The sequence below is a fragment of the Hevea brasiliensis genome, chromosome 10 (assembly GCF_030052815.1).
Source record: "Hevea brasiliensis isolate MT/VB/25A 57/8 chromosome 10, ASM3005281v1, whole genome shotgun sequence".
Taxonomy (NCBI): domain Eukaryota; kingdom Viridiplantae; phylum Streptophyta; class Magnoliopsida; order Malpighiales; family Euphorbiaceae; genus Hevea; species Hevea brasiliensis.
Window position 1 is genome coordinate 93,032,513 of NC_079502.1, and position 25,243 is coordinate 93,057,755.

The 25,243-nt window shown below is 34.6% G+C and overlaps 4 protein-coding genes across 10 annotated transcripts; 1 reads left to right on the forward strand and 3 right to left on the reverse strand.

Annotated features, from left to right (window-relative positions):
• Positions 1 to 1,382: 1,382 nt before the first annotated feature.
• LOC110633588 (1-aminocyclopropane-1-carboxylate synthase 8) lies at positions 1,383 to 3,910 on the reverse strand. Its single transcript, XM_021782252.2, has 4 exons — positions 3,262 to 3,910; positions 3,037 to 3,168; positions 2,725 to 2,885; positions 1,383 to 2,616 (listed from the first exon to the last, which is right to left on the reverse strand). Exons 1-4 carry the CDS (start codon positions 3,406 to 3,408, stop codon positions 1,659 to 1,661), a joined length of 1,398 nt encoding a protein of 465 aa, XP_021637944.1. The 5' UTR covers positions 3,409 to 3,910; the 3' UTR covers positions 1,383 to 1,658.
• An 8,400-nt stretch (positions 3,911 to 12,310) lies between these two features.
• Positions 12,311 to 15,098, forward strand: LOC110633573 (pentatricopeptide repeat-containing protein At3g49710). Its single transcript, XM_058154418.1, has one exon. The coding sequence runs from the start codon at positions 12,818 to 12,820 to the stop codon at positions 14,978 to 14,980; it is 2,163 nt and encodes a 720-aa protein (XP_058010401.1). The 5' UTR covers positions 12,311 to 12,817; the 3' UTR covers positions 14,981 to 15,098.
• A 624-nt stretch (positions 15,099 to 15,722) lies between these two features.
• LOC110633571 (probable pectin methylesterase CGR2) lies at positions 15,723 to 18,847 on the reverse strand. 3 transcript variants are annotated; one of them, XM_058154420.1, is made up of 7 exons: positions 18,685 to 18,847; positions 18,363 to 18,550; positions 18,185 to 18,224; positions 17,964 to 18,005; positions 16,743 to 17,117; positions 16,418 to 16,473; positions 15,723 to 16,089 (listed from the first exon to the last, which is right to left on the reverse strand). In XM_058154420.1, exons 2-7 carry the CDS (start codon positions 18,483 to 18,485, stop codon positions 15,937 to 15,939), a joined length of 789 nt encoding a protein of 262 aa, XP_058010403.1. In that variant the 5' UTR covers positions 18,486 to 18,550; positions 18,685 to 18,847; the 3' UTR covers positions 15,723 to 15,936. The 3 variants fall into 3 exon arrangements, with proteins under 3 accessions (XP_058010403.1, XP_058010402.1, XP_058010404.1); XM_058154421.1 differs by adding an exon at positions 16,553 to 16,581 and having other exon boundaries at positions 15,996 to 16,089; positions 18,363 to 18,821; XM_058154419.1 differs by having other exon boundaries at positions 18,363 to 18,803.
• A 1,528-nt stretch (positions 18,848 to 20,375) lies between these two features.
• On the reverse strand, positions 20,376 to 24,990 carry LOC110633570 (squalene epoxidase 3). 5 transcript variants are annotated; one of them, XM_058154424.1, is made up of 10 exons: positions 24,678 to 24,990; positions 24,387 to 24,542; positions 23,975 to 24,061; positions 23,318 to 23,429; positions 22,939 to 23,113; positions 22,574 to 22,742; positions 22,153 to 22,371; positions 21,759 to 22,034; positions 21,205 to 21,483; positions 20,376 to 20,783 (listed from the first exon to the last, which is right to left on the reverse strand). In XM_058154424.1, exons 1-10 carry the CDS (start codon positions 24,852 to 24,854, stop codon positions 20,649 to 20,651), a joined length of 1,785 nt encoding a protein of 594 aa, XP_058010407.1. In that variant the 5' UTR covers positions 24,855 to 24,990; the 3' UTR covers positions 20,376 to 20,648. The 5 variants fall into 5 exon arrangements, with proteins under 5 accessions (XP_058010407.1, XP_058010408.1, XP_058010406.1 ...); XM_058154425.1 differs by having other exon boundaries at positions 21,759 to 21,802; positions 21,989 to 22,034; positions 24,387 to 24,990; XM_058154423.1 differs by having other exon boundaries at positions 23,038 to 23,113; positions 24,387 to 24,990.
• Between the last annotated feature and the right edge of the window lie 253 nt (positions 24,991 to 25,243).

The following is a 25,243-nucleotide window of genomic DNA, read 5'->3' on the forward strand; positions in this document are numbered from 1 at the left end:
AAAATTTTAAATCATATCAAACTACCGATTTGATGGTTTAAAAAGCTGTGGTAAAATGATATATTATTACAACCCAAAACCATCTTTATTAAGAAACAATATTCTTAAACAAGCATTGAAATCATACCATACATAAACCACTACAGATCATAATCCGAACAAGCTAGAAGAGATATTTAGTTTAGCTGTTGAAAAGACATTCAAACAATTGAACTAATTTATTTGGTAAAACTGTAACCAATAGTTAATAAACTTTCTATTAGTTGCCATTTATATCAACTCTAAAATAAAAGTTTTTTTTTCAGTTTGCTGCTAATTTGATTTTATCTTTTATTTAGGTAATATTATTTTTAAAATTTATAAATTATAAAATTAATTCTTGTGCTATAAATTAATTTTTATATCAATAAATTATTTATAATTATAAGAAATAATTAATAAATATAATAATATTATAAATAATAATTAAATTAGTTATAATATTCATTATTATATGATAAAAAAAATGTATATGCTAAAATTAAATTATAATTTTATTTTTATATATATTATATAATATATTAATAATGATATATCTATTTTAATAATAAAATAAATAATATAATATATACTATTATTAATTATTTTATATATCAATAATAGTAGTTAGATACAGTTTTATTACATGCTCAGGATATATCAACTATAATAATCTATCCACTATTAAGTTAATATATACTATTAAATAAGCCTTAAATTATTATTGATCGTTAGGATTACAAGACAAATATTCAACTATTATAATACTAATTCTTTATTATTTATCCTCCTCATCTTCTTTCTTTTTCTTTTTCTTTTTTTTTTTTAAATATGTATAGGTATATTTTATTTCTACCTCTACCCTATAAATAATATGAATAATTTTGGAAACCCTAACCTCCAACCATATATTTCCTTTGTATGTATTTTACCCTATCTCCCAATAGCTAGGCTTTTGACCCACGAAAGGTGATAAATTGCACCTCACACGTAGATTATCCATTGCTTAATAATTTCTCGTGTATTTGAGTCCTCTCTCCTCCTCATACGGCTAAACCAAAAAATAAAAAAATAAAAAATAAAAAAAATACAGTATTGCTATAATGATTAAGATGAAGGTCGGTCGAGACTCAATTAATGCATGTCACCTTGCGCTGGCGGACCACGACGTCGGTTGCTTCCTTCACCGCCTCGGCTCTCTCTATTCAAATATCCATTAATCCAATATTTACCTCCGCCACTAAAGCCGCTAATGTGTGTGTACAGTTGTGTTCCATTAATTAAGCCATGTGTCAATTACAACATGATTAAAAAGAAGAAGATTAAAATAAAAAATTTTGATTAATCAAATGTCAACTCGGTCATAATCACATTAGCATACATGCTTTTAAGAATTTTTGGAGGAGATTTTTGACGCTAAAGAGGGTATTGACGCAGAGTTTTACAATTACAAGGACTAAAAAGATTAAAGGCTTAGAGCCACTTCAAGCTCCATATCCATAGATGGACCTGAGTGCACCTTTTCTAAAATTACAAAAAGGGGAAAAAAAAAAAAGAAAATTATCCACCAAAAATATTCTCTGTGGGAAAAAAATGAACGCCGGTGTATATGGGTTCACACTTGACATGAACACACCAGACTACCGTTCTTTTGGCCCACGGTCGTGAAACGATAGCCGGAAAACCCACTTGGTGAGATATTTCTTTCTTGAATTTTTCACCATCTGGTGGCTGGTCGTCTTGCTAATGGAGTCCACAAATGACTTCAATCGGTCCATAGCCAGTTTTAGTGTTTCTTCTGACATGTTTGCGAAGCAGACTCGGAACCACCCTGGCTCGGTGCAATGGCAAGAAGAACCAGGAGAGATATTTAGATTAACGTCATAAACAATCTTTTTCCAGAGCTCCATTTCTGCTTCGAATGTGTTGGACCTCAATAGATGCTTCATGTTAACCCAGCAAAACAAGCCAGCATTGCTCTTGAGGCAGCTGATACCGGCTTTTTCGAGGCCCTTGACCAGCAATTTTTGTCGCTGTTTAAGCCTTCTCTGATTCTCTGAAATATAGTTCTTGGTGAACTTGTTATCGGAGAGAAGAGCAGAGAGAAGATATTGTGTTTGAGAAGAAACTAAACCGAAGCTAGACATTTTAGTTGCTGCGGATACTACCATCTCATCGTTGGAGTAAATTGCACCAACTCGAAAACCAGGGAGGCCAAGATCCTTCGAAAGGCTGTACACAATGTGAACTCTTTTCCAAACTTCAGTGTTCTCGCATTTCCTATCTTTCAAAACCTCCATGATACTTATAAAGCCTGGTGAACTGAACACAGTACCCGAATAAATTTCATCGCTTATAAGATGAATGCCTTTGGCAGTAATAAAGTTTACAAGAAGGTTCAATTCACTTCGGCTCATTGTTGTGCCTAATGGATTTGATGGGTTTGTGACCAAGACACCCTTGACCCTTAGGTTGCGTCTTTGTGCTTCTAGATAAGCTTCTTCAAGAGCTGGTGCAGTGATTTGGAAGCCATTTGAGCTTGCACACTGAATTGGTACAATCTCAACCCCAGTTCTCCACTTGAGATCTCTATCAAATCTGCACTAGTTTTATAAAGTAAGGTGAGAAACGTACATTTCACGCATAAGTGATTTGAAACTTGGAATTTCAGTAACAGGAGAAGTATACAACAAGATATATACGTACCCAGGGTAGTATGGAGTTGGAAGAAGGAAGGCTTCGCCGGGTTCAGCAAGGCAAAACATGAGGGTCTCATTTGCAGAAGTTGCACCAGCGGTGAGAACTATCTTGTTTTGATCGAAAGTCACTCTGTTTCCTCTTATTTCTGCCATGAAATCCACCAATGCCTGCAAAATTATTCAAAACATAGTTGGATATAGCTTATAAAAAAAAAAAAAAGATATTTCTATATGTATATATATCAACAGCATATATTTGTATTTGTTGATCCCCCAAGTAACGTAATAGAATAAATATAATTAGGGTGATTGAACTTACTTTCTTGAAAGCAGGGAGGCCATGATAATCTTGAAAGAGTGCAAGCTCTCTAAATATGGATTGCCCATCTTTCTTGAACACAGCAGCATCAGGGTTATTGGCTAGCCATGACTCAAGAAGATCAAAGGAGAGCTGCAAATAATACAGAAAGTGGAACGTAAGCATATATTGTCAAGGAGAAAGTGGAAATTAATTGAAAACTCCTTTTTTTCACTTTTTCCTAACCTGATTCTCTGCAAGACCCATCTGAATGATCCCTGTTGGATTCTTGATCTCATCGTATGGGTTTTTCTCGTATTCCTCCCATCCTAGGAAGTAAGAAGAATCTTGGCCGTGAGTATTGCACGTGGCTTTCCTAGACAAGAGCCTCATTTTTGGTATTTTCTTGAACAAATAGATGAGGTATAATCAAGCTGAGATTAATTAACAGGCAAAAATATATACGCAGACAAATAAAAGAGATGCACAGGGAAACAGAAAGAATTTTATAGATGAGTAGATTGAAGAGTATTGAAGAAGAAGAAGAATGGGGTTGGTGTTGTGGAGAGGTCCATAGCAAACATTAGATATATATAGGGGAAGTTATAGCATGATCCCGGCCGGCTTACCGCGACAGATTCACAAAGGCAAATTTCACCATAGAGACAGGGCTTGTTTTGTTTAATAATTATTTATATTATAGGACAAATCATACTTATACGCGCTTTCCCATTCGACATTGCACATTTCTATGCTGATTTTCGTTTGCAACATTTGCACATTACTCTTAATACCACCACCATAACCATTTCTTCATTTCTTGATTGAAAGGTGCAATCCACCAACTCCAAAACTCGAGTGGAGTTATTCAAGAGATTTAAGAAATTTTTAATTTAATTCAATTATAACAGAATCATGTAGTAAGTAGAAAACAAATAATTGACTTATAAAGGAAAGAGATTGCAGTAGTATAACAGTAGTGTTTAAAAGCCTCTCCGACAGCAAATCTTAAAGAAAATGGCCTTACATGACCTACATGAACTCCAATGGCTAAACTTGAACTCAAGCCATGGTTCCACACGAGGGTCCTATGTGCTTCCTGTCTCTTCAACCCAATATCCAAGCCATGTCGGCCACATTCTTGATTCTCCCTCTTTAACATTACTCCTTTAATTTGCTTCTATTTTTTTATTATTATTATTATTTTGTATTTCTATGCACCTACAACAATATATTCCAAACGCCTTATTTGATTCTTCTTTCCTTTAATTTTGAATTTTTGCTTTTGTAATTAAAAAAAAAAAAAAAAAGCGAACGAACCCTTTTTGATTTTGAAGTCAAACCATCAAAATCTCAAGTGGGAACAAATTAATAATGGGGTATAATTAATATCTTAATTAGGTGTATGAGATCTTGTTCAGGCAATATATTTCTTTCTTAATTAAAGGCATATATATGAGTTTACATTATTTCATTAAATTCAATATGAAAAATTCTTATATCAACTAATCCAGGTAAACTTTAGCTACAAAGTTATGATTCAAATTTTGAAGTCATCCTTATTGAGCTTGAATAACACTCTCGATCTAAGCATGAAAATACTGAAGTCAAAAAATTTAATATGAAAAGTTCTTATATCAACTGATATTCATCACACGTATTACTAACATGAAATTTTAATAATTTTTTGTAATAATTTAGATCATTTTTAATAAACATATGGGAGGATGTAAATGATTAATTCATATATTATGTAATAACTAGGTTGATGTAGGTATTTTTCATTTCCCTTGATTGCCTTTCTAGTTGTATAGTTAACATATAACAAAATTCTCAATCAACTGGTGGGCCGATAGCAATTATTTCAATAGAAAATGCCAATAGATAATGCTATGCTACGGATGGACGGTGGAGATTGGTTGGTCATAAAATCTCTGTTCTACAACAAATAAAGTTACATATTAAAAAAAAAAAAAAAAAAAAAAAAGATTCGAGAAATATATCAAAAGAAACAATAATTGCTATTTGCTAACTTCTACCTTCCGCCCTTAGTTTTGGGCTACCAGATTTGCAAGTGTCCCATTGTAAATATAGGAACATACGACATGGAGAAGGAATTGTTCAAAGTGAAAGCCCAAGAATTCATGCAATTCATAAATAGAAAAAAGCTTTCTTTATTAATTTGGTAATAAAAAGTGATTAAAAAGGATGATTAATTATAGCTATAGTTTTGACGGCAAAAAACTCTTAGCGTAGGTGAGGTGGTGGTGGTGGTGGTGGTGGCGGCGAGGCAATTGATCCGCTCCCAGATTTAAAGGACCCTTTCTGCTCTTTTTGGCAAAAAGTAATCTTCATCGGCTTTATTGCATATATTTGATTCAAGTAAAGCGAGGGACAGCTCTTCAAGAAAATATACCTTTCTTCATCTTTTAGGGTGGGTCACTCACTTCAAACTACTGGGAAGTAACCCTAGCTATATTCTAATTACGGATATTTAATTAAACCCTAAAACTAGCTAGATTGCTAATTATTTTGATTTTTACTTTAAAAAAATAAAAGAAAACTTGAAAATAAATTAATAAGTACTTGGTGCATGCAGTGATACGAAAAGAAAGAATTCAGAATTTGATATTAGAGAATGTATTGTTGAGAGGAATAATCACAAATTCTGACGGAATTAATTTTTTGTAAATAGATATCTTGATAAATTTAAAAACAAAAAATTATAAAAAAAAAAAAGAGCTGAAAATGAAGTTGGCTATAGTATTATGTAGGCAGGTAGTGGGATAAAATGTCAAAACTGTGAAGTGATACCGAAATTGACAAATGAATAGAAGAGGACAACTGTCTCCAGAATCAGGGTAGGTTGCTAAAGCCATAATTTCATGCGAGCATAATTAATCCAAAAATTAAATGCTTCAAGAGGGATAGAAAGTTAAGGTCTCCCATTTGGCTAGAATGATCTGATTGATGCAATTAGTGGACATTTTATCTTTGATAGACAAAACCATACTTATGGGACGACCAAGCCAAGACATGATGCGAAATCCCAAATAATGTGATAGCAAAATAATTAATATGTACAGCCAATAAACTACATGTACTGTGTTTAGTATTTTGTGTTGATGTACAGATTCAAGAACTTGTTAATTCCTTCCTAAGGCAAGAGAAATTATTGGCGTGTCTATATGATCCCAGAAACTTATGCAAAGTTATAGCAATTATTGGCTTATTGTTAAGGACATAAACAACAAAAACATTCGATCCAATCCCTCGAATTGAGTTTATACACTTAAAGCTTAGGCAGATTAGCACTTGTAATTAGGTGGTGTTTACTGTTTAAAACACTAATTCAGAATAATTGAAGTGGCCACGTGGTTTGTAGTAGAACAAGGGTTATTCGGGCATGTGAAACCCTCGTTTAGATGCCCCCACCACATAACCCACTTAGAACACAATACATATAAGAGAGAAGAAGAAAGGTTGTAGAGCTGAGGGACCATTTTGGAGACCTTGGTGACATCTAACATGATGCTCACGTTAGTCCATTCCTCTCACTCTTCCTAGGAGACATTGTCATGGACCTATTTGCTTCCTTTACTTCAATAACGTAGGCCCCCTCCCCTTCCCAACCCCTCCATCAATGCTCTCTCTCTCTCTCTCTCTCTCTCTCTCTCTCTCTCTCTCTCTCTCTATATATATATATATATATATATATATATATATATATTTCCATCTCTTCCAATGTCTTTCTTGAAGGTCAACGAAAACTACACTTACCAACTTAACTAAATAATTAGAATTAATAAAACATGTAAAATTCAAACGTTCAACACCTTATGAAGTATATTTTTTTTAACTCAATGCAAGTTTAGTGAATTGAATAATAATTAATAAATTATACAATGTGAGAGATAATTCTTTTCTTTTTTTTTATCATATTTAAAATATATAAGTAAATAAAAATATGCAGAATTGAGTATAAAAACTTGTCTTTAAATTTATCTATGTAACAACCAACTCAATCAACCCAAATATAATAACGTTTAGGCCTTAAAAAAACAGAAAATTATTAACTCAAGTTTTATTAATATAATAAAATTATCTTTGCTTATAAAAGAAACCCAAGTTTTTCTCTTTTTATAGACAAAAATAAGTCTCATTTGTAATAATTAAAATATAAAAAAAAAAAAGAGAAAAAACCATGATCAGCAAACCTCATACCATAAATCTTCCTTGCAAACTAAAACCATCATAAATAAAATAAAAGAGCCCTCACAAGAAAGATACAATAATTAATTCAGGTTATTTTATTTTTGACGATGATAGCTAATTATTTATTTAGACTCATTAAACTTCTCTTTCCCCCTTGATGGGACTCCTAATCTCAGCCTCTTACCCACTCAATACTCTTGGGTATTGTGAGATTGGGCTCTTGGATTTTGTGATTATCTGGTGTCTTGAGCCAGTTTACTTCATTTTCATGCACGAGTAGTTCTTTCCTTTCAATTCCATCAGTTTTGCATAATTTTCTAATTCAGTTAGATCTAATATCTAATAATAATAATAAAACACTTTTTTTGTTATAGCTATAGACTGAAAATTTTTCAGCTTGATCCTTCTGTTTTTTCCTTTTTTTTTTTTTTTTTTTGGTAGCATTGTCTTGGTTGATGTAATTTTAAGTCATATAGAACTTTGATCCAATTTGTTAATTTTTAGTGTAGGGCAATGTGTAAGAGTCCAAAAATTGAAGTAATTTATCTATAATTTATATATGAAACATATATATACACGATTCAATATTTGAATTAATTGCATACTCGGAAACAAGATGCATGTAATAGTATAGTAGTTTATCATTCTTTTTTTATTTTTGGCACGTAAAATAGAAGTTGTTGGATAGCTGGATAAACTCTAACTTCATTTTCTTATAAATGGGTGTCAATGGACGACTAGTCATTATCCAAATGGGTCTAGGAAGAAGGAGAGATCGATCATTAATTGAAGAGGACTATTCAGAAATCTAAAATATGGGATGTGTAAGTTTTTGAAATCAAGAAACTTGAAAGAGATGTTCTGTGCATAATTGATCCAATCATCTTCTGTTTATGATAAATTCCTTTCACATCTTAATACAACACCTAGCGAGATATATATAGCCCCCATGCTCCAACATATGTACCTGTTTGAGACTTAAGAGCTTGTCAATAATGAGATCATTATTATATTGTCTGTCCTTTTATTGATTCCCTGTTCTTCTATTTGGGTGTTTGTAAATGGTAAATGAATCAATAAATATTTAAGTTCGACTCTGTTATGCATTCGAGTATAAATAAAAACTCTATTTATCAAAAATACTTCAAATTATTCGATATAATTAATCTAGTCAAAGACTTTTAAATTGTCAAAAAAAAAAAAACCTTAATTTTAATATGCATGAGTTGATCCAATGATATTACAATCATAAATAAAGTTTTTTAACCTCTTATTTCACATCGCCTACTTATAAACCTTGAGATATGTATAGCCCGTTAACCCTTCTAATCTGTCTTTGTTTTTTTAAGTTGTTTCTTGCAATTAACAAAATTCCTTTTAGCCTCTTGTTCCACAGCGCCTGCTTATAGACTCTAAACTTGGCACCTAGTTTTATACATATTGTCAAATGGATATCTTGGGTATCCAAGAAACTAGCAGCTATGAAACGAATTATGTAAAACAGGGAAAAATCTATGAACCTTATTAAGTGGAAGGGATAACTCTAGGAAACTAGCAACTATGAAACGAACATGTTAAACAGGGGAAAAACTATGAACCTTATTAAGTGGAAGTGATAACTATTATCCATATACATGTAAGAAAAATATTTTTCTTATGTAGGTTGCATTATTTTATTTTGTAATAATTTTTTAGTCCCACTTGATTATTCTTTTCAGAGTTGAAGACTACTAAACAAAGCAACTAAAAGAATAAGCTACACCACAACTATATCATGCAAAAGACATTAAATATAATATGTACATGGGAGGATCCTGAAACATATTATTGTCAAAGACTTATATCATGATTCAACTCAATTTGACAAATGGGAAATCTCTCTGAGGTGTTCAAAGTCACACTAGAAATTTATAAGCTGAGGACCCAGAAAGAAGCAGCCTGCAATCCTGCATCTGTTTCTTCCAAACTAAGGTACATTTTGTCTTGATATACATCCAAGTGGGTCAATACGGGCAACAGTCACGCATGGAGTGTAGGCACATGTACACATCAAGAGGTCTCAGTTATAAAATCTTTCTCTTCCCAATTATTTGCTCCAAAAAAAATTTTTCATATGCAAAACAGTTTCCAACCTAGCCATGCAGCTTGCCATATTCAACCTCATAGCTAGCATAGTTGATCCAGCCTAGCATGAAAGTGATTGCTATTTTGCTATTCCCTACTGCCCCTACCCTGCACTGCAGGAGTAATAGGGATTGATCCTGCACTGATTGCTTTCTCTGTACTGGCCCTTCAGTATCATATGCATGAGGGTTGCCTTTCAAAACCCTTTTTTCACTTGTTAGTACCTATCCTCATCTGCAGATTTATGTCCAGAATTTGACTCATCATGTGTACCTGAACTAATAGATCCTAATTTTTTTTTTCACTGGGTTTGAATTCTCAAAATCCAGAACTACAAAGTCATTCACATTTGCAAACAATGATCAAATTAAAAAATGCATCCAAACAATCATCAAGAAAATAAAAAATTAAAGCCTTGTAGACGTTGCAGACGGTAGAAATAGCTAGGTGGGGTTGTGATTGGATAATAGACCCAGCACAATCAAGTGGGTTTGTGAAGGCCTATTGGCCCGTGTACACTGTTGCTGGTCCTGAGAGCTACCGTTGGCCTTTTAAATTAAATTCAACACAGTTAGTAGTGTTGTTTCAGAAGGCACCAAATACAATGGGCCAGACTTGCCTGTTGCATTATTATGCAATTTTTGGACCCAGTAAGAATTGGACCCACTGCATATGTGTTCACACCCCTAAAGTCATTTGTTCTCTTATCACTAGCAATGGCATTGGAATGTTGCACTGTTGCTGAGGGATTTAATTTAGAGATGGCGATACATCGATATCGATCTGTTCAAATTCTAATAGGATAAATTTAAGTATTATATAATTAAATTTGAGTTTTAGTAATAATATTAGAGGCAGAGTTGGATCGAGTTTGAGTTTTACATGTTTAGTATTTGTTGCTAAAAATTATTTATATAAATAATTAATTAAATATATTTTTTTATAATAATATTTATAAATTTTATATATTTTATTTTAAATAAAATAGAATTTAATTTTTTATAAAATTATTAAATTTTAAAATGTAAATTATTAATAAAAAAAAATTTATTATGTATATTATTAATTAAAATATAAAATTAAACGATTTTAAATATTTTTTAAGTAATAATATCTGAATTTAAATGAATTTAGATATTAAATATATTAATTAAATTCAAATTCGAGTATGATTATTTTTACTATTGTCTTCCCTAATTTGATTTCATTGAATGTATTGTTCTAATCACATAATGAATGGTATGCTTTTGATAAGTATCTTATTATCCAAACCCATTAGCAAGTGAATGCTAAAATAGATTAGTTCACATGCCCCTCACCAACCAGCATACAGATAACCGAATCATTGTTCCTTCATATTCCCAAAACTCAATCACATTTTTGAATCCTGAATTCCTCATCTGAAGCTGCAACGGTGGGCTCCTCTCCTTCATCAATAGCAATGGGCTAGTTGGGCATATATGGAACTTTCTTTTCAAAGATAAAGTACATTTTATAGATGGATGGCAGAATATAAGGCAGTCATAAAAATCATGGCCCAAAACAAAATGGAATTTAGTCTAATAATGTCCTCTTCCTGCTCACATAAATCAAACCCAAGCCCATAAACCTAAAATAAGGAAAAGCTTCTCTCTTTGCTTATAGAGAGAGAATTTTATCTTTTTTTATTATTATTTTTTTCCTCTTGGGCTAATCAAGTTTTATTATCTTTCGTAGGCCTCCCCTGCCCCATCTGAACAGGGGAGGGTTTCCTCTCAGCTTATACTGTGGCTTATGCCTCTCCCCACCTCTAGATAGGGTTTATATAGCTTTTGTGATGATCTTGTTTGTAGGTCACGATAGGATTCTGGAGAAGGTGTTTTATGGACCTGTGTTTTGTTTTAGTGGCCTTCAATTGATTGTCTAAGTTGGGATCTACTCAAACTCATGGGCGGATACCTTGTCCGCTGCAACGCTAGTCAGCTCCGAGCCATAGACCCGGTGATATATGGCTGACTTTGTGTCGGAGGTAAAATGAGGTAAGATAAAATAAGATAAATAATAATATAGTATAATAAGATAAAATAATAATTTTATTTATATTTAAAAAAAGATAATGTAAATAAAAATTTTATAATTTTATTTTATTTAATTAGATTATATTTAAATATAAAATTAAATATAAAAATTATAAAATAATTTTTTTATGAAATTTATTATTTTATAATAAAAATAGATATTTTAAAAATTTTATAAAATTAATATGAATAATATAAAAAATTAAAAAATAAAATATTTTTCAACTCGTTAAATTAGTGTGTCAATTGAAAGATTTTAGGGGGTTGAAACCCTCAAACTCTTTTTATCTCTTAACCCTCCATTTTAAATAAGTGAAAAATTCTTTAAAATTATCTCTCACTTTTCCTTGTCACCGTAACCCCTCAATCTAAACAAATGATAAGGCTATAAGAGATTGAGATCATCGGTGAGCTCTACTTGTGTCATCCAAGTCTTGTGGAGGTGGTCGTCGGGAGATCCTTGGTTTTAGGAGGCTCGGATGCCAGTTGGGGTTATGCGTCTTATGGTGGTGTTTTTCGGTGGTCTGCTTATTCAGGCTGAGTTCTTTATAGCTAACTTCCTTTCTTTCCCTCCCTTTCGATGGTCTAACTTGTTGAAGAATACTTGGCGGTGCTAAGTTAAGGAAGAAGATGATTCTGCTACTGTATTCATGGATTTTACTTTTTAGGGCGGGGCTGTTCATTTGGGTTGATTATTTTGAGCCTCCAGTGGATTTTTACTTGTACTGTGACTTCCTATCTAATAAAAAAAAAAAAGCCCATGAAAAAATTTCTAACTAGGATTACGACTTTCAACAACCGGGAAGACCTTTACAGCAAAAGAAAGTTGCTCACGCACCTCAAATTTACTGTTATTGAAGAGCTTCAAAGTTCAAACTCAAAAGTCGTGCAAACCTGAAAGCTTGACCCGGGAGGGCTCAGAAACAAAAAGCAAGCCCCACTACAATCCAAAACATAATAATGAAGAACCAAGGCCATTGGGATACCGCAAAGAACATAGGAGGCTTGTAGGGCTTTTGACACTCTCGCTCTCGTTATAACCATTAAGGGACTGAAAGCATCAAATGGCATCGTGAACATTATTGAAATGACTAGCCTCGAAGAGAATTTCTTGAATCCGCTATATAAAAAAAAAAGAGAGACCAAATAAAACCTTTTATTTTGCTAAGCCAGCTGCAACAATAAAGACTATCTGCATCCGGACCGAGCGGTGGCACTTTGACCTAGTAGGAATTAGGAGCTAAACAGCTCGCTTGTATCATCGTTCGTTAAATGGTTAGGTTTCAACTCAGCGGGGTTAAGCTACTTCATGGTTCATGATATGATAAAACAAAAATTTTCAAGGTAAGAAACAAAACAAGGAGACCATAAAACGCAGCAGATGCCCTGAGCTTTTGAGGAATTAGATGAGCCAGGCCTCATGTACCCTCCAAACCTTTCGCCACCTCTTGAAAGCCAGCATTGCCAACAGAGACCTTCAAACAGGCAAAACCCTCCACGCACTATACCTCAAATCTCTAATTCCTTTCTCAACGTTTCTCTCCAACCACTTCATCATCCTCTACTCCAAATGCAACCGCCTAACCACGGCCCACTTTGCCTTCAACCAAACCTACGAACCTAATGTCTTTTCTTTCAACGTTCTCCTGGAAGCCTATGCAAAAAAATCACTTACTGATATTGCCCACCGCCTGTTTGATAAAATTCCCCAACCAGACGTTGTCTCTTATAATACCCTCATCACTGCTTATGCAGATTGCGGGAAGATTTTACCCGCCTTAAGCTTGTTTAGGGAAATGAGAGAGATTGGTTTTGACGTGGATGGGTTCACCCTCTCTGGAGTGATCAGTGCTTGTTGCAATGATGTGAATTTGATCACCCAGTTGCATTCTTTATCTGTTTCTGCTGGACTTGATTCTTATGTTTCAGTGAACAATTCGCTGGTTACATATTATGGTAAAAATGGGTATTTGGAGGAGGCGGAAAGAATATTCTACGGGATGGGAGAAGAGAATAGAGATGAGGTTTCTTGGAACACTATGATCGTGGCATATGGGCAGCAAAGAGAGGGGTTTAAAGCGTTGGCATTGTTTCAAGAAATGATTCACAGGGGCTTTGAGGTTGATATATTTACTCTGGCAAGTGTTTTGACTGCGTTTACATGCATGGAGGACTTGTTTGGGGGACTGCAGTTTCATGCTAAGTTGATCAAAACTGGGTTTTATCAGAATTGTCATGTAGGGAGTGGTTTGATCGACTTGTATGCTAAGTGTGGTGGTAGTATGTTAGACTGTAGAAAAATATTTCAAGAGATCCCTGCCGCAGACTCTGTTCTTTGGAACACAATCATTTATGGCTATTCACTAGATGAGGAATTATCTGAGGAGGCTCTTGATTGTTTTAGGCAGATGCAGCGTGCTGGTTACAAGCCAGATGATTGTACCTTTGTGTGTGTGATTAGGGCATACTCTAATTTATCATCTCCCTCTCAGGGAAAACAAATTCATGCATTGGCAATGAAATCTGACATCCCTTCAAATCAAATTTCTGTGGATAATGCTCTTGTTGCCATGTATTCAAAGTCTGGAAATCTTCAAGATGCAAGACGTTTATTTGATACGATGCTAAAGCATAATGTGGTGTCATTAAATTCAATTATTGCAGGCTATGCACAACATGGAAATGGAATGGAATCACTGCTCCTTTTTAAACAGATGCTCGAGAATGGCATTGCCCCTACAAGAATAACCTTTATTTCCGTCCTTTCTGCTTGTGCACACAATGGAAAGGTTGAGGAAGGCAAGAGGTACTTCAATATGATGAAAGAGAAGTTTTGTATTGAACCAGAATCAGAACATTACTCTTGCATGATTGATCTTTTGGGTCGAGCTGGAAAGCTACATGAAGCAGAAGAACTAATTGAGACAATGCCATTTAGCCCTGGCTCCATTGGTTGGGCTGCATTACTTGGTGCCTGTAGGAAACACGGAAATGTGGAGCTAGCTGAGAAGGCAGCAAATGAGTTATTGCAGCTGGAACCTACAAATGCCACACCTTATGTCTTGCTAGCAAATATGTATAGCAGTGCTGGAAAATGGGAAGAGGTAACTAGAGTTAGAAAGCTTATGCGAGCTAGGGGTGTTAAGAAGAAGCCAGGCTGTAGTTGGATTGAGTTGAACAAGAGGATACATGTGTTTGTGGCTGAAGATAGATATCATCCACTGATGAAAGAAATTCATGGTTACTTGGAGGCGATGTCAATGAAGATGAAGCAAGCTGGGTATGTGCCTGATGTGAGATGGGCTTTGGTTAAGGATGATGAAACGGTGGAAGGGGAGAGGGAGTTCAAGATAGCTCATCACAGTGAGAAACTAGCAGTGGCATTTGGACTGCTTTCAACAAAAGATGGAGAGCCAATACTTGTGATGAAAAACCTCAGGATATGTGGGGATTGCCACAATGCAATCAAATATATCTCAGCGATTTCTGGTAGAACAATTACTGTCAGGGATACTCATAGATTTCATTGCTTCATGGAAGGACAGTGCTCTTGTGGCGATTATTGGTGATAATAGTTGACAATGTGCAGTTTTGGCTCCTGTATTTGTAGGTATGGCACAGGGGCCCTGCTTCCTTATAGCTAACTTCCTCCATACAAAAAGCAAAGAAAAAAATTATGATACATAAGCCCTTCATTTTTTTTTATTTTTCTATTTTTTACTTCAGTTCAGCGTATGGCTCACTAAATTTCTAATTAGAATGATGCTAGTAGGAAATAGGAAATGGCACAAATCCCCTATGCCCTAAGTCCGGCTAAAAGGTCAAACCGGATCAAAATTACTTCAAAGTTCAGGAGAACCAAAACTAAAATTGCAGGACCTCTATACTTTCAATTTAAGTTTCGATCTTAGTTTGATTTCAATTCAGTTGAATTTTATTTTTATTTTTTGAAAAAAAAATCAATTTTAGTTTGAACTGAACTAGCTGACCCAATTCGTTTTAAAACCATAATTTTAGTTGATATAATTTGATTAGCTCTATTCAATTTTGATCCGATTCTAAACTAACCCACTGACATTTTTTGCTGTGCTGGCCAAAAGAACTGAAGTTGCAGAGAGACCAAAGAGTATAATATTTTGGCTAATTTTTAGGTATACCGGGAGCACTAAAAAATAGTGCTCCTTCTCTCACGGAAAGTAAGTCCTTTCCTTTGATTGTGAAAGATAGTGTATGTACACCGGGTGCACCTAATAATTCCTCTAATATTTTTCATCTAAATATTTTTGGTAAAAGTAATTCAATACATCGAAATGAAAGAAACAAACTATATAATATGTTTCATCAATTAAAGTAATAAACATTTCCCAATAAATTGTTGAGTGCACAGCAGAGTGATATCAACTTCTCTTTTACCAAGTTATCTATCTGGATCTTATACGACAGCTCTATATATATATTGGCTTAGTTGCATGACCAATAAAAAAAACTGTAAAAATCTTGATTTGGTAAATTCTCACATTAATGATTAGTGGTATGGGTTCAAGTGGAACACTTGACAGGCTGGTTTGTATGACCTCTTGGATGCAGCCTGCTCAAACTTCTTGAAAGCAGCTTCATTTTCTTCTAAGCTTGTCTGTACAAAAAAGCGAATCCACCAAGACGAGCTCCTCATTTTGGCCTGCACATCAAGTGGTTACTGAGATTAAAATACCATGGTCAAGTAAAACTGACTAAAGACTGAAGGGTAATAAACCTCAATTGGCAGATAATCACATGAATATCAGAACTATGTGCTCGTAAGATTTATTTTTACTATTAGTAGAAGCCTGTAAAAAACAGAGCACAAGAACATGATAATGCAACTCTTCTAAAGTATAATTCAATCAAATCACAGTTGCAACACATGTTATGGACAATTTCAGACCTGGATCACTAGTTTCTAAGCAACATAAAACTAAAACAAAGAAAGTGAAAATGAAACTACAAAAGCAGTGTTGAAAACTCACCGGCTTTCCAAATTTAGACAACTCTGCAACTTTAGCCCGCTGCTGACCAGGGTAACCTAAATACAAGATGTAAGCGGTGAAATTACAGGTAAATAACAACGAAGCAAAAACAATCAGTTACTCCTATGATGGTATCTGTGTGCTGCTTGAACCAAAACAAGTCACTGCTATGATGGGAGTGTGTTTGTGCGTATGCATAGATGAGATAAAAAGAGGGGTAATATTGTTACATCATTAAAATTTACTAATTATGTAGTATTAGATAGTTTAGAAGATTTTTTGAGTACATCAAAAAATACGTAGTTTAAAAATTTAGAGGTATTACCTGCAAAAATAACAAGACCATCAGAAGCCACCCTCGCCAATTCTGGCAGAGTCCTGTTCAGGTATTTTGGAGACAGGTAATCAAGTGCGTCTGACACAATAACAAGAGAAAATGAATTGGCCCTGTAGGGCAGAGGGAACTTAATATCAGCTACACGGACAATGCCCTTGCGAATAGCACTCTTGCATTTTGCATCTGCATCCTCTATATCATATGGTTCAACACCCCAAACTTCAGTTTCTTCTTCTTTCAACAGTTGAGAGACCACTGAACATGTATCAGGGCCCACATGCAAAACTTTGTGCATGCTGTCGCCATATGCTTTCTTTAAAATGGGTATTGCTCTCTGAACTTCTAATGTGCATGAAAAGTCACCTAAAATAAAATGAAGCCCAACTACTATCAAAAGTTCAAAAGCTATATTAAACAAAAGCAAATCGCTGTAATTTTGCTTGAATTGCAATTGTTTAAACCTCAGCAGTAATCACAAATGTTATGGACTGGCAATGAAAAATCAATTTTCCTTTTTGGGGGATTAAAAAAAAAAAAAAACTTGAAATTGATCAAAACCTATGAAGCAGCTGTACTGACACAAATATCAAATTCTAAAAATTGGGAATATCACGAATTTTACATGACACAGAACAAGATGATGTTGAACTCTGGCGATGAAACAATATGTTTACAAAATCATGCCCCTATAGATTTCCACTCTCCAACAACCCATAACCAGAATCATTAAAGATTCTGGGTAATGGTTTGGGCTCTTGAAGAAAAAGAAAATGCACCTTAGCAGTTCCCAAGAATTACCAATATTTGATGAGAAACCATAAGGAAATGACATTCAAGACACCAAGTCAATACAAACATCAATTTCAGTAATAGCTAACCCTTGAAGATAAATCATAAATGAAATCCCAATTCTATTTAAATTAAGTAGCTTACTGAAGGTACTCTTCATCTTCACAAATTTGATGGAATGGGAATGCTATTTATGCTAAACAACAAGCTTAAATCACTCGTTACTTGTCAACTGATTTCAATTGAAAGTTATAATCCCTCAACCCCATTTATAGAACAACTCGAGTCCTTTTAACATCTGCTCATAACATTACATAAGGCGCAAATATTTAAATAAAAGAAAATAAGGAGCAAACTTCAGGGAGAGCAAAACTGAACCAGAATACGAAAAGATGGAGTAGAAGAGTAAATGTAATATACCTTCAATCTTGCTAAGACCCTCTCTGTTGCCTCCAAATATGCCTGTATTCAAAAGATTAATTAATAGATCTCTCACATAAATTCAATAAACCAACTTAAATGTTATAAAAAAAAATTAAAAAAAAAAATCTGTGAAAACAGCACAAGAACTATCAAATAGAAAACCCCAGTAAACAAATAAAAAGATGAAGAATTAACATCATGCAGGTGAAAATACGAACCATGGCCACTGTAAGCATAGGCAATAAGAAGGAATGCACCCTGCAAATTAAAAAGGAGAAAAAAGGAATCATTAAAACCCCAATAAGACATAAATAAAGCTGTCAGAGATAAGAATCAAGCAACAAAAAATCGCAGAAAGCATAACAAACAAGTAAAGAGAGAATGCAAATGGCATACCAGAAGGATGAGGCCAACAGACAACAAAGGAGAAGAGCGCGATTTAGAATGTAATGCCCCGGCTAAAGGGAAGTTGCCGGTGTCGACAAATCGGCGAGTAGAGCTTACTTGCCTCCTTGACATGATCTTCTAAGAGTCTACTAGGTAGCTAAGTGAATGTGAATTATACCTATGAGTTAGTGTTGAGCCTGCAAACGCAATAGCGTAAAATTTGATGAGGTCAGGTCATTATATTGAATAGTGCAATGACTTCATGAACACATTGAAGCTGAGAGAGAAAGCGAATAGGAGAATAGAAGAGAAGTGATGGATTGCTGAATACCATAGAATTAGATGGAGGAATGAAAAGAGGAAGAGGAGATTAGATCTGCGTTTCAAAGAAATAAAAGCAAAGTCTGCTAATGGAATCTTCATGGAGTAACGCGCGTTACAGCTTACAGCACCATGATTCTCAAACAAGCGCGTTGTCTGTTGTCGGACTGTCGGTGGTGGAAATTTTAAAACGGTACCGTTTTAATTAATCTTGTTTATGTCTCCATATCCTCCATCGAATAACAAATGGACCATAGACTACGCTACACTTGGCCATGGGCTGAAACCACCAGTTCGGCCGGATTCACAATTTGGACTAATTTTGATAACAATTTCAGCTGGTTTGATATAATTTCAATCGATTTTAATTCAGTTTCGGTTTGAAAATTTTAGAAATTATGACAATATTAATATTTGATACACATCATTTAAATTTTAATAATATAAGTCATTCAAAATTGAATTTTAACAAATTTATTTAATTGAATATTAAAGATATAAGATTAGTAGTTAGCCTTGAACCTTCAAACTCAAATCATGTGCAGTTTTGAATTACCTCTATTTTTAGGTCTGTTTCCATCTCCATTTTGAAGCCTTGCCCTCTTGTTGGATTGGACCAACCTTTTAAACCAGCCAAATACCTAATAACAAATGAAAGAGCCCCTATCAGTAGAAAAATGACCATAAGGTCAGCAATGGAAGGGCAGTGCGTATGAGTTGAAGAAGGTCTGCTTCCACTACTCGCATGAAACTGGGCTTGCTGCTGTTAAGGCTGGGCCTTCTTAGTTCAAAAGGTAAAATCTCATAGCTGGGCTATGGGCTGGATAGCAATCAGGAGAGGATAAGCCCTTAATTAAATTGACCGGTTTGATGTTTGAGTTATTTGAGGAATTGAACAAATAATCAAAATTACCTATAATTTCTAATTCAATTAATTAATCGAATTAAATTGATTTGATTCGACTTTTCAATTATAATCCAAAATTGCTTATCCCTAGCTAATTCTATATTTATATTATACCCATTATCATAAAAGTTGATAGGTGTATCTAGAAAGAGTTCAAACTCACATGAGAATGAGTTTATCAACTCTTATATTAAAATTTTAAATGTAGATTCGTATATTCTCTATGTACACTTTAATTAGTTCTGCACATATTTCAATATAAATATTTAATCTAATGATTATTAAGCTCGTCGTGATATATTATTAAATTCATTCTTAAATGAACTGGAGCTTATATTAGATATACCCAATGTTAATTTATATCATCCTAGTGCTAAAGCTCAATCATTTATCAGGATAATTTTCTACTACGCAATAAATTTATCATCACTCTCCCAACCCCCAAAGTAAGTAATCATGTTGCATCGTCATGAATGGTAGAACTACTTCTCTTTTCGTTCTGTTGGCCGTCAATAGCATATTTATTTCATATCTTCGTGAATCTTTATCACTAATTGTCAGAAGTCAAAACCACAAAGTGAAGAAGCTAAGAAGACAAATTGTGGAAATTTCTTTCAGCAGAATCGAAGTTGCATGATGCAATTGGCATGTGAAAGATATGGACACAAAAGATTAATTATCTTACAGAGAACGGCCGAGTCAAACTTGTACCCATATCAAAAGACAACTTGGAGGACCAAATTAATTTCCACGGTGACCAGTGCAACTGCAACCCAAACTGTTAGTGATAGGCATTTTGCAGGAATTCCAAGCACTCCAATCAGCTATTGATGAATCGCATCCAATAAAATTATTGTTTCTTTTGACATTTTCCAATCTTAATGACAAACATCATCTATCAGAATTCTGATTTGACGATATATTAACTGTTTCTACTTATTGAAAACGAAGATCAATGATACTTCTTCTTAGCAGATACAGTTTGCACATCATATGCTGATACTAGTTTAACAACACGGAACTAACAGATATCAGCAGGTTTTATCCTGACAGTGATTAAGCCAAAGCTACCTTGACTCCAGCGCATCATCTTCTTTATCTTTAACAGGAGGATGTCTGTATATTGCAGGAACGGTAGCAGGGAAGAACATTTGTCTCACTCCCTCTGCTTTGATAATGGGGAAAATAATACCTGATGCACTCTATAAGAGGGCAAGTCACTCAGTAAGAATTAAAGAATTTCATCATGTAAAGAACTGAAATATACTGTTCATTTATTTTATTGCTGTTATGTGTGTGAATTAAAATAAGGCTCCATTTGACTTGAAGTTCATTTGATTAGAAATAGCAAGCCAAATAAAAGAACGAGTAGCGTGTCTAAATTGGTAGGTAAGGCATGGTGATGATTTGAAGAAATTTAGAAAGAATCCAGCAGTGAACTTAGTAACTTACTACCACTGCTTATGCCGCATTCCTAACCATAATCTTATAGAATAATAGGTAAGCAGAAAAGTTTGCACCGGGCATAAATTCTTAATGGTGGACAATAATAAAGAAAAGAAAACTAGCAGTATGTGTCCACAGGCTATAATCATCAAATAATGAAGGACAGAAAATACTCACTGCAATTATTCTAGCTCCAATCCACATGGCTTTAGGTGAAGGAAATGGGAGTAGCAGACGACCAACCCCATATATTGCAACAGCGAAAAAATGGAGGACTAAGCTCAGTGGGTGTGGGTTTAGACCAGAGAGTAAAGCCACAGGTCCTGATGAAAATATGCCACCAAGGCTTAAATAGTCAAAGCATGCCTCGCGCATTTCCTTCCTTGCCTGATCAGGGGAAGCGGAGAATACTTTGTACAAGGCTCCTGCCAAAGTATTTATTGTAGATGCCACAGGCTGCCAGAAAATACCATTGAATATGATGAGTTGAAGATTGCAATTTACTAGTCACGTTTTTTACTTGTTCCATTTACATGCTTGTTATTTAGATCTTTTTTGAAGCAAAAGAAACCACCTTTAAAAATTAAGATCATAAATGCTTTTTTAAACTTGCAAATTATTGTGCAGTAGGCTATCAAGCAATCCATTGCCAAAGCTAACACATTTTCAGGTTATAGACATGCATGCATACATAATATCAACTCACACAAATTACAAAAAATTAAGCTTACCTTGCGCAATGTATAGAAGGATTCAAGGTATTTGGTTAGGGAAGCTGCATCATTAAGATCACGAAGTGGATTAAGAAGATCTCGAAGTATAACAATATCAGACAGTGCCACAGTCATCCCGCCACCAGTTAAAGGATGGCGCATATTGAAGGCATCACCCATCAAAAGAGCTCCAGGAGTAGGATGGGGATCAGCCGGCATGCTTCTATTTGGCATGGTCCGGATATTACCTTTATCTACTGCGGATATGAAGGCATCATGAAGCACTGGTGGAATCTGAAACAGACAATCTCTTAGTTACACCCAGCTCAGGTAAAATGACAAAAAGGCAAAAGACGTTTTGTTAGCAAAAGAGCATAACAGAGATGAAAGGAGGGGGGGATAAGCAGATCACCTGTAGTGCTACCACATCCTTCAAATACTTGGCCATTTCACCATTAACAACGGAAGGTACTCTTTGACCTGGTACATCAACCAAGCAACGAACCTCTGTGCTGCTAATTGGATAAAACAAAATTGGCGAAGGATCTGCTAGGATAACATGTCCATGATTTTCAAAAGGGAGCTGACAGTTCTCCAAAACTAAACCCACAAAAGAAGAGGGCACGTCTACCTGTGAAAAGGCTAAAACAATACAATAAGTGGTCTCAGTGGAGAAGGTTGCAGCAAGAAAATGACCATACGATGAGATAACATTCTGTTAATTGAACTGCTTTGCTTTATTTTCAACTTTGTTGCTCATTATTTTCTACATGTAGGTTAATCAAATTAAACAATGCTGCAATCAATTTTGACAACTATGGGTGATAATTCACCTTAGGATTGCACAGAGAGCGACGCAGATTTGAGAAGCAACCATCACAGACAACTGTAAGCGGAGCATAAACTCTAAGTTCTTGACCATCCTTAGTTTTGTACTGAACGCCCTTAATAGTCCCATTTTCTTCAAGAAGGGATGTCACTGTTCCTTGCACTAGCTTTACGCTGAATGAAAATCGAGAAAAAGAAAAAACATGCCAGGAGATCATAACTATTGACTAAAACTAAAAACTAATAGAATAATTGATACAGACCATGAAAATTAGACAATTCTGAATTAAGAAGTCATGTGACTAATGGTTCAAGAAAATCACTACTATGTAAATTGATCAAGTAAAATGGAAATAAAAAAAAATTTTACTTGGGCATGGTAGCAGCTTTTTCTCTCATCCTCTGTATAAAACGCCCATTATGGAAGCTTCTCCCAGCAACGTCAGAATGGAAATTTTCCAAAGGATACGGGAGCCTAGTATTTTTACCATCCTTGAAGAGAGCATAACCAAGCACTCGTTGGGCATCTATTTCCTCCAAACAATCTGCAGTTAGAGTGTGCGTGTGTTACATTTTTACACCAAAAAAGAAGAAACGTAAGAGAAGAAGAAGGATAATTTGTCCCAGATCCAGCAAATTCTTGACAGGATAGGAGTTCACTCACAAGAACATTCAGCAATAATCTTGAAAATTTTACATCATATAAAGCTAATACAGAAGTAGATGTTTTTATTAACTTTAAAGCATACCCTCAAGGCCCAATTCAATTAATTTTAGATATCCCCCTGGCTGGAGCAGTTCACCGACGATTCTGTCAGGCTCTGTCAAGTCCCTTTCTATGACATGAACTCGTCTTCCATCCTGCAATTAGTACGACAAAAAAAATCAAAGCGTTTAGTTGAAGGTCATGTTTGACGCCAAAAAGAGATCTTTCACATACCCCATATGGTAAACCAAGATTACGTTCAATGTTGGCTTATATGTTTATTCGTATGGATACCAAACACAGTGATAAGCAGATATGCAATAAGCTATAAATTCTTGATTTGCTGTGAAGAAAAATCCACAAGATTTCTCAAATCTAAGGCATAGTAGATGGCCAACCATCCATAAACAAAATTTGACTTGCTAATAATCATAATGATCAAGTACTGATAAATTCCATATCTGAACGTATGCTGTGAATTTAACAAGTTAAAAAAAACAAAACGACCACGTACAGATTTTGTAGCTTCAAATCTACTCAACCATCTCAAAAACGCACCATAGATTTGGTATGAGTTTATTATAATATGAACCTGAATTTTTTAATCCATCAACATATTATTCAAAATGGCATGTAACTATGTATCAACTTTTATTCAAAAATTTTGCCAACCCCAGAATTTTGATCAAGAAAGCCATAACTTCAATTCCCATGAATAGTTCCAACCCTCATATGCTTTCATGGAGGAGGTTGCATCATCAAACAACCACTCAGAAGCTCGTTTCACCTTCAAAAAGAAATGTGTATTAAATAATACGACAATCCAAGCACTCCAAACGCATGAACTGCTTAGTTTGAAATTAGGTACAAACAAGCAAACCGTGTGAAATTGTAAGGGCTAAAATCCTAATGGAAATTTTAAAAATCCCATAAAACAAGCTACAAAAGTTACTAATTCAAAAAACATGAAGCTCGGGTATTCAATATTTTATGGACCAAGCAACGGAGATCAGTTCAATAATTTTACTTCCCAGCAAAAGAATAAATGAAATCTTGAAAATAATGAGGGGAAAAAAAAAAAGAAATGAATTGGAAAAAGAGTATATGTATACCTTGCCAAGCGTACAAGCGAGGGCTGCACCAGCGACGCCAGCGCCGACGATGATGACGTCAGGACCGGAGTCATCCTCAGGTCTCCTCACATTGCAATTGCGGGTCTTGAAGGCAGCTTTTTCCTTAAACTTCTGCTTGTTCTCGCGGTTCTGGCGCTTTTGGCGCAAAATGCAGAGAAGGAAAAAACCAAAAAGAGAAGCAAAGAAAGTCCCAAGAATGAACTTATCAATAACAATTGCCATATTTATATAGTCACCCGAACGAGCCCCAAAAGTTGTGAAAAAAAATACATATAACAAGTTCTTGGGTATCTTTCGTGGTCTCCACCAGAATGCTGCTTTGTCTTCTTGTTTTTCTTGAGGTGAGTTCGGTGGTGATGAGGTGGCGAGCGTAGGAGAGGGTGGAGGAGAAGGTGGCGTTCTTTTATAGAGAGAAAAGAAAGAAAGAGCTGAATGGAGACTACTCATTAATTGCTGTAAGTTTTAGATGGAGCAGAATGCTGTTCTTGTATCGACAACCCCTGGATGAAAGCAGAAGAAAGAAATAAGATAAAATTAGACATTTATTAATCATAATTAAGGTTAGTTGGAATACATGAAAATTTGCTTATTTGCTTAGGAAATTACCTAATTACAGAGAATGAAACAGTTTTGTAGTTTATGACAACTCAATATCCACTTTTTTGGTGATTTCATGTAGACGACAAGAGGAAAAAGAAAATTGAAAAATAAAATAAAAATATTTTTCTTTCTTATTTTCTTTAAAAAATTGGAAGAAAAAATAATGAAATAAAGAACATATGGGACTCATTTTTTTTCCATCAAATCACATTTTTAATATTTTAATTTATTATTTA

What these genes read in the sequence shown, in the direction of transcription:
- LOC110633588 (XM_021782252.2), bottom strand. Translation starts at nt 3,408, where the DNA reads ATGAGGCTCTTGTCTAGGAAAGCCACGTGCAATACTCACGGCCAAGAT. An exon ending in TGGGTCTTGCAGAGAATCAG is followed by an intron (nt 3,169 to 3,261) that starts GTTAGGAAAAAG and finishes TATTATTTGCAG; the next exon opens with CTCTCCTTTGATCTTCTTGA. An exon ending in CCAACTCCATACTACCCTGG is followed by an intron (nt 2,617 to 2,724) that starts GTACGTATATAT and finishes AAACTAGTGCAG; the next exon opens with ATTTGATAGAGATCTCAAGT.
- LOC110633573 (XM_058154418.1), top strand. Translation starts at nt 12,818, where the DNA reads ATGAGCCAGGCCTCATGTACCCTCCAAACCTTTCGCCACCTCTTGAAA.
- LOC110633571 (XM_058154420.1), bottom strand. Translation starts at nt 18,485, where the DNA reads ATGTCAAGGAGGCAAGTAAGCTCTACTCGCCGATTTGTCGACACCGGC. An exon ending in CTGTTGGCCTCATCCTTCTG is followed by an intron (nt 18,225 to 18,362) that starts GTATGCCATTTG and finishes TTTAATTTGCAG; the next exon opens with GGTGCATTCCTTCTTATTGC. An exon ending in GGGTCTTAGCAAGATTGAAG is followed by an intron (nt 17,118 to 17,963) that starts GTATATTACATT and finishes ATTTTATTTTAG; the next exon opens with GTGACTTTTCATGCACATTA.
- LOC110633570 (XM_058154422.1), bottom strand. Translation starts at nt 24,854, where the DNA reads ATGAGTAGTCTCCATTCAGCTCTTTCTTTCTTTTCTCTCTATAAAAGA. An exon ending in ACTATTCATGGGAATTGAAG is followed by an intron (nt 23,430 to 23,974) that starts TTATGGCTTTCT and finishes TACTAATTGCAG; the next exon opens with GATGGAAGACGAGTTCATGT. An exon ending in AATTGAATTGGGCCTTGAGG is followed by an intron (nt 23,114 to 23,317) that starts GTATGCTTTAAA and finishes CTCTAACTGCAG; the next exon opens with ATTGTTTGGAGGAAATAGAT.